General features: G+C 38.2%; 1 protein-coding gene across 4 annotated transcripts in view; it reads right to left on the minus strand.

Annotated features, from left to right (window-relative positions):
* The window catches only part of nebl (nebulette), a 102,103-nt gene extending 94,356 nt beyond the window's left edge, over positions 1 to 7,747 (minus strand). Inside the window, exons 1-2 of one of the 4 annotated variants that reach the window (XM_024265543.2) lie at positions 7,430 to 7,742; positions 1,345 to 1,439 (exon numbers count right to left, since the gene is read on the minus strand). In XM_024265543.2, coding sequence (XP_024121311.1) covers positions 1,345 to 1,439; positions 7,430 to 7,498 — 164 coding nt within the window. In that variant the 5' untranslated portion in view covers positions 7,499 to 7,742. Of the gene's footprint in view, positions 1 to 1,344; positions 1,440 to 7,429 lie in introns of all 4 variants that reach the window. The other 3 variants (XM_024265542.2, XM_024265544.2, XM_036210948.1) reach the window with 3 other exon arrangements.
* Positions 7,748 to 8,384: the final 637 nt, after the last annotated feature.

The following is an 8,384-nucleotide window of genomic DNA, read 5'->3' on the forward strand; positions in this document are numbered from 1 at the left end:
TCCTAGCTATCAACTTTAGCATTTTCAGCTATTAGCTTCAGCTTTTTCAGGTATTACTTTCAGTGTTTTCAGCTATCAATTTCAGCGTTTTCAGCTATCAGCACTATCATCTTCAACAGCCACCTTCAGCTCATAGAATTCACACTAGCATTATTGTAGGTAATATCTAGTTCATAATTATGTTAAAAAGTTACAGTTTAAAGTTTTAAAAATTTAGTTTTAGTTTTCAATAAATGTTTATCCTGTTCGGCTCTTGACCTAAGATGTGTTTTGGATTTTGGCCCCTTGCGAGATTGAGTTTGACACCGCTGCGATACGATGTTTAAAAAAAAAAAAAGTCAATGCAAGATTGCACTGAAAAAAAATCCACAAAACAGCGAGACTGCAAAAGATAAACAGCAAAATGGCGAGGGACCACTGTATTAAAAGGATGGCAAAATTTAAAATGATTTTGTATTTAATTAAAGCATAACTTGCTATCGTAATGAGTAACTGAACAGAATGTATAGTGTCACTTTTGTTGGGGTTGGTGAAGAGGCTGATGTAGACCTTGGTTTAGTCCATGTTCAGTGTTTGTTTAAAACAGGCCAAACGTCCCACAGGAAACAAAGACGCCGTGTTCGACACACGGACAGGAAACACATTTTTATCCACACAGGTGAAAGGTCACGGTGGCCCCCCTGCCCTCAAGCATGAAGTGCTGCTGCACTGAGACAACAAAGGACAGGAAAGGAGATTCTCCTCGTGTTTGTGTGGGATCCAGAAGATCTATCTTTACAGAAACGTACCAGGATTGACTTTGTTTCTGTTTACTGATGGCAGCAGACATTTATGCAGCAACAGCTGTAGCCTAGAAGGAAATGAGGGATTAAAACAGCCAGAAAACATCCTTTAGTTGAGTGTTAATGTGTTACTAATCTGGTTAACACGGCACTGCAGATGCTTTGAACCTCTCGGATCACAGCTTTACAGCGACGAGGTGAAGAGTCAAACCTTCCTGTTGGATACACCAGCTGAAACTTCCCTCATTTATCAACTGCATCTCCTTGAAGACTTTTCATCTTCCTCGTCTTTGACGAGTCCTGGTTAGTCAGACCTCAGGACAGATGTGACAGCAAAGAGACCAAGAACCATCCAGCCCCAGTGAAGCCGTTCTGGGCTCACAGCAAAAACCACCAAAACCCAAAGCACAACCCTAAAGCATCCCAGAGAGGAGCAGCCTGCAGGTGGGGCTGCAATAATCACACAGCAGCCTGCAGGCTCACAGATCACAAACATGAAAACTCCTGGAATGAATAAACAGGTCTATAGAGATGGAGAGAGTAGAAGCGCAATAAAACTCACGCGTTGCAGTAAGGTTTCTTGTCGTAACCTTTGTAGTTCTTCATATTGAGGGTCATCTTACAAACCTCGCAGTGGAAGCATCCTTTGTGCCAGTTCTGAGGATACACAACACACAACATCCCATCATCACATGGAGCAGAAACAGGGCTCATTTTAGAGATTCATTTAATATTCATCAAGTCACCCATGAGACCCCTTCTAGAGATGGAGCAAAAGGATGTTTTTTGTCTGGGACTGATACCAATTAGAGCTGGGTATCGATTATGATTTCCAGAAACGATTCGATTAACAAGAGCCTGGATCGGATCGATTCGATTTATAATAATCTGATCCCGTTCACATACTGTAAATGTATCAGTGAAATAATGAGATTGTTAATATCATCCAGTGTTACATGGATTCTCTAAAGGAAAAGTTCTAACTAAAATGTTCAGATCATTAACATTGGAAACATTGTTCTGATTCTCCTGGAGGATGTTTCAGTTTGGACACTAGGTGGCGATCGCACTATAGCATTACACCTTATTCCAGAAGAAGAAGAAAGTATGAGGAGAAAAACAATGTTTTAGACCAAAAATGGTTACTTTAAAAATGATTTCCCTTTAAAGAGTTTGGAAAGTTCATGTCTGTGAGTTTATAAAGATGTTCATTTAGTCATTAGCCGTCCTATGGGAAACTCCATTAAACGTTAGCATCAAGCTAGCAGACTTTAGCTTTACGTGCTAAATTGATTCATATTTTTATGAATTGATTATTGATCTATTAAGCTTAAATTGATTCAAATCTATTAATTGATTTTACCAACCCAGCCCTGATACTAATATCGATAAATAGTAGTCAAGAAGGCTGATAACCCATATTCATTTACACTAAAAATGAAACATCAACAATTTACTTTGTTTATTTAAAAAGAAAAGTAAATAAAAAAGCAAATAAATAGCTCCTAGAAGTGCAGGATGAGCAGATACATTTATATGTTTTTATTAGTTAATTAAAAAGTTTGCTAAATGTTTTTGCAGTAAATAAAGTATAAACGTAATACATATTAAATGGCGTATTTTTGTAACAAGTTAAAACAAAAACAAAACATCCAAATAAGGTCAAATAAACATGTAAATAAATAAAACATCTGAAGTTTTATCAATTAAATAAAAACGTGTTTGTTGAATTGATGGTAGTCCCAGTTGATCTTTTAACTACCCAAACAAATCAGAAGAAAGTCTCGGGGTAATAAAACACTCTTTTAATAATGAAGTTGGTTGTGTGACCATAACCACAGAGGAAATGCAGAAGAGTGAATGGTCTGCAGAACCATTCAGATGACGCGGGACAATACTGGAGACAGAGCGCTGCAGATGACCATGAGCCAAAATAACCAGTTCAATACCAGCTCATCAGGTTAAAAAACCAAAAAAAAAGATTCTGATATACGTTAGGGTTAATAAATATTGACCCTGACCAACAATCGGTCGACTCCTAATCCTTTCCTCAGCGGTGTTTAAGGAAGACAATCCTTGTGAAAAAGACAGTAGGCCACGCCCCCTGATAGTTGCCCTGCTGAACAAAAGCAGATGCAGTACAGAGGTGATCAGGTTGTCAGTCATGTTTTCTTTTTCACACTGTGGAGGTTAATGACCTTATCAGGTTAAATCTTAACCACTGAAACTGATGCCCCGCCTTATGCCCCCCTTCACAATTCTTTACTCCACCTTTTTTTGTTGCTGCACCTGAAGGAGCAGCTTTTTTCGCTGGGATCTTTCAGCTAATGTCACCATGTCTGCAGGTCAGCTTTCAAAAGAACTGTAGAAGCAGGAAAACAGACGGTCCACATGTTGAAGTTTGCTGCAGACACAGCATTGGTTTGATACCTTTGTGGTGTAATGACCTTAGGTGGTCCTGAAGTACATATCATATCAAAAAATCAACTATTTAAAAAGCTAAGCAAAAGATTTAAAAATAGATTTTTAGAAATCAAAAGAAAATTCCAGAAAAAAAAGAAACATTTCAGAAAATAGAAATATCTTGTGATTTTTGGTTTCTAGAATTTTGTTTTGATTTCTAAAATGTGATGTTGTTTGGATTTTTTAAATGCCTTTTGATCTTCAATCTGATTTTCCATTGAGTGATTTGTTGCTGTGATTTGCACTTCAGGGTCAACCTGATCACATCTTCAGCGATCCAGATTAAAAGAACATTCAAATCTCTAAACTTGTCAAAAGTCCCTTTAAAGAGCATGACGGGAACAGAAAAAGAAATGGAAAGCTCTGACACACACCTGTCAGACTGTCAGCTGACAGCAAAAGGAAATGAAATCCATCCTGTGTCAGCAGCTTCAGAAAAGAGACAACTTCAAGATGTTGGAACTTCACAAACTTCCCATAAATTACTATATTAATAATGACCATCATGGTGGTCTAAAGGCAGAGGTTCTCTGGTCAGTTTTGAGGGGTTCTGTGAGGGTTCAGTCTGCTGTTGAACTGGTGCTGTCACATGACTGCAGTTTACAGTTCTGTAAATCAGTAAATTAAATGACATTATGAGACTGACAAAAGAAAACACAAAAGACGTTCAGGCAAAAAGACGCTGGCTGGGATCAGAGGTGTCAGCATGCTGAAAGACGGTTCTGTTGACTCAGATTATCCCAATCTGTTTTACATCAGGATAATCCCAATCCGTCTGTGTGCATGTTTGAGATGTTACCACGCTTGATTATGGAAAACGTGTTTGAAAACACTCATGTTAGTGACTGTGAAACACACACCCACACACACGTCAGCCCTGATTTAGCTCAAACCCAGAGACCAAAACCTCTGGTTCCTCAAAAGACCACTGAAACCAGGTTTCAGAGGGAAGTAAACTCAGATTTGAATCCAAAATAAACATTTCTACAGTCATTTCTATTCATGTCAACATTTTGATTTCATTATAACTCACATATACATTGTTAAACCCAAGTTAGTCCTTTGATTGGCAGGAGGGTCGACTCAAAGACTCTCACAGAATATCTCTGACCTTTTAGTCTGTTTTTTATGGGTGTATTCAGACTAGACACATTTATTTCGCTTGAAGCGAACCACAGTTCGTTTCTCCCGATAATCTGGAACAGATTTCAGTCTGAACACACCCCAGTTCGCTCCGAGTTTCCTCAGTCTGAATACAATCCAGGCTCGGAGTGGAACAACTGGACCAGAATGGCCACCATAGATGGGCATTATGGAATGCAAACACAGAGCTGCGAAAAAAACGTAGACTTTTCCTGTCTGGATAATTCTCAATGTGGTGGGTGGAGAAAAGTGCTCAAGGACCCCCTCCCACTTCAGGCTTATCCAACTGAGACCTGGGCTGTCCTTTAAAGTCACTTTTTTTCATAGGCTACTTGACCCCATATGTGCATAGAAGGTCTCAGGTGGTTAAATGAATGCTGTTTAGAATCAGTCTTTGACCTGGAGAAGACAAGGAAATAGAATGAGTCTACTGAGGACCATCAGCAGCTTCTGCTGCTGTCTTCAGCTGAGAGGAGCTTCGGAGCTTCAGCTCATTGTTCAGTTGTCCAGCTTCACTCTTATCAGCGAACAGACTCAAACAGAGGTTTTGGGGAGGAAAGTGGAGCACAAAGTCCCTCTCTGATCATCATTTGATCCGTTTTCAAAGCATTCCCAGCAGTCTTTTAGCTATGATTATTCTGTTTTCATCCAAAATCTAAAAACCTGAGTCATTTTCTAGGACATAGTTTCTGCAGAGCAACAGGAGTTTATCAGAAATGCACCTATCTCTAAGTTGTAGGCAAAACTGCTGGTACAGAGCTAGCCCGCCCCCATTACCCATAATCCATCCATTACACTCTCCTGCGATCTTACACCCCAATCACACCCCCAACCTAGCATCACAGATGCAACAAAAATGGCATGCTATATTTGTGCAAACTAGACCAGGAGTGTCAAACTCAATCACACAAGGCGCCAAAATCCAAAACACACTTTAGGTCGCGAGCGGAACAGGATAAACATTATTAAACATTTATTAAACATTCTAAAACCACATTTTTAAAACTTTAAAACAGTAACTTTTTAACATAATCATGAACTAGATATATAGCATTACCTGCGATAATGCTAGAGTGAATGCTGTGAGCTGAATTTGCTGCTGAAAATTATATTGCTGATAGCTGAAGATGCTGAAATTGATAGCTAAAAACATGGAAGCTGATAGCTGAAAACGCTGAAGCTGATAGCTAGCTAAAATATTAACTAAATAAAAAATGTGTCTAAAAAAAAACAAAAAAAAAACTTAGGTTAGCCAAAACATCTAGCATGTAGCGTTACAAAATATCTAAACTTCAAAATAGCTTAGAAAATGAAAAAAGCCTGAAATAAATAAAAAACAGGAAGCATGTAAATATTAGCCTAGCTCCAAAACAGCATAAAAAACTAAAAGAAAAGCGTAAGTTAGCCAAAACAGCTAGCATGTAGCTGAAATATTAGCTAAACTCCAAAATAGCATAAAGAATTTTAGTAAATGCCAAAATAGTCCATAAAGCTAGCAGAATGCCAATTTTTAAAACTTTAAAACTAACTTTTTAACATAAATACGAATAATAAAAAGACAGGAATATTATTCCAGAATAAATCAACTTAAACCTTAAATAACTTTTAATATTTTACTCTCCATAAAAATATATTTTGTCAAATTTATACAAGTGAAAGATAACATCGGGTAATTAGCAACAATAAAATAAAGTGATCTGGAGGGCCGGATAGAATTACCCAGAGGGCCGGATCCGGCCCCCGGGCCTCGACTTTGGCACATGTGATCTAGCCGAACAGTTTTGAGCCCAATTCCAACACAGATAAGGACAATGAAGATGTTCATGGATCTATTTGTCTGCAAGTGGATGTTGCGGGAGGGAGCATAGCAAGGAGCCTGAGGCCCATTTTTCTACATCAGAAATACAAGCTTTTTCCAATTGTCTTTTCCCCTTGATTCATCCTAATCTGAATAAAGAAATGTATTTTTGAGATTAATTTTCTCGTTAGAAAAATGCCACCTAAACATGTTAAAACCACAATTTTCATTGGAGTGGGTCTTTAATATCCTCTTATGGTCAACAAAAAGAACTGCAACACCTCTGAAGGCTTCGTTCTCCAACCACACAGATACGTCCAGGCTTATGCAACCTACGTTTTTCTGCTTATCTGGGTGTAATACAAATGTTTTTCCTGACAGTCCGGTTTAAACTGTTATTTTTAAGATACAACAATGAACACAAATCCTCAATTAAATTATGTGTCTCTCAGCCAGTGTTAGATTTTCTAAATCAGAGTTTTGATATACTAATAACCACAGATTTTTGATATAATTTATATATGAAAAAAACAAAATTCACATTTAAATCGTAAAACACAGCAACTTTCCATCAAACCTGCTTAAAACTTGATTTTTAGTTGTTTATTGTTTTTTTTATTTATTATTATTTATACAAAAAGAATTAAAAAGAAAAAAGAGCTAATATTGTGAGCAGCACCTCCATGCTGTTGTGTCATCTGATGCCTTCATGGACAGACTGTGAATGCAGGAGGCTGCCAGAGATGAATTAATTATTCATCTCAGTTATGCAAGAAATGTTTGCATAAAACAGAAACAAATGAACAACAGTCTAAAGATAAAATATTGTGTTAAAGGAGTTCAGAAACAACAGAAACGTAAAAGATGATGAAATGTAAAGCCAGAAATAAGAGATTTAAACGTGTTTTTATATCCAGCATGGTTATGATTGGTCCTCTACAAGTGAAGGCAACATTTATAACTTCTAATCATTATAGATGATTTTTATTATTTTCAAATTAAAAGTTTGCCCAAAAGTCAAAGTTTGTTCTTTGAAGTTGTTTATTTCAATATTAGTTTCTGGTGAGATTTGGATCTAAATTTGTGAGGTTTTCTTGTTTAAAAAGTTATCTTCATACCTGACTAACTCTTGTAGACGTGCTGTTAGATTTGACTGTTTTTATTATTATTGTTATTATTATTATTATTCTAGCAGAAATCTTTCGCTGTGTGTGTTTGGGTATAATAATGAAATAACCCTCACCTTATCCAGGCAGCTGACTTTCTCCGTCGGGTAGACGATCTTTCCACAGCGGGCACACTGAGGGTTCATCCTCCAAACCTCCTCCGCGCTCCGGGCGGGTAAACTCCTCCGGTTCTTCACAGGTGTACGGAAACACGCCGGGAGACGACAGAAACCCGCGAGGCTGTAACCGTCAGAAGGGACGGGCGGCGCGCAGACGCAGGTTCGTTCGCTGGAGTACAGACGGGAGCTGGATGCTGAGCCGCTAACTCTGCGCGCGAGACCAAAAACAAGCAAGCTAGCAGTCGTTGGGGCGGAACCGGAAATTGACCACTTCAGGCAAAATAAAAGCGGAACTTGTTAGTTTGAATATATAGAATTTATCATTTTGATTGTTCACGGGCACATCCGTGTTTAGATTGGATTTTTTAGTCATGAAAACTATAGATTGTAGTTCCCAAACATTTGTTAAGTCTATGGTTTTGACACAGCTAAAACTTTTTATTTTGCTTTTCCAAGTCAGGGTTAGAAATTTGATTAAAAAAAATAAAAGTACAATAAATTTTTTTTAAAACTGCTGTTTCGTGTTATACATTTATATGTGTTATAATTTTCCTTTTATTTATTTACCAGTTCTTCTTTAACAGGGTGCATGGTGGTGTAGTGGTTGGCCCTCACGCCTGGAGAAGATCCTTCTCAAATCCCAGTTTAGACCTTTCTGTGTGGAGTTTGCATATTCTCCTTGGATTTTGTTTCCTCCCACAGGAAGGGGGTTGATGGGTATCTCTAAATTGTCCTGCAGTGCACGTGTGGGTGCATAGCTCTCCAACAGACTGGTGACTTATTCAGGGTGCACCCCACCTTCACCCAAGAGTAGCGGGGATAGGCTCCAGCAACCCCATGATCCTGAAAGGGATTCAGTTGGTTCACAAGAGGGATAGCTCTTTGACAAACTTTAATGGGAAGTAGAGATGCC

This window comes from Oryzias melastigma, unplaced genomic scaffold (assembly GCF_002922805.2).
Source record: "Oryzias melastigma strain HK-1 unplaced genomic scaffold, ASM292280v2 sc00320, whole genome shotgun sequence".
Lineage (NCBI taxonomy): Eukaryota > Metazoa > Chordata > Actinopteri > Beloniformes > Adrianichthyidae > Oryzias > Oryzias melastigma.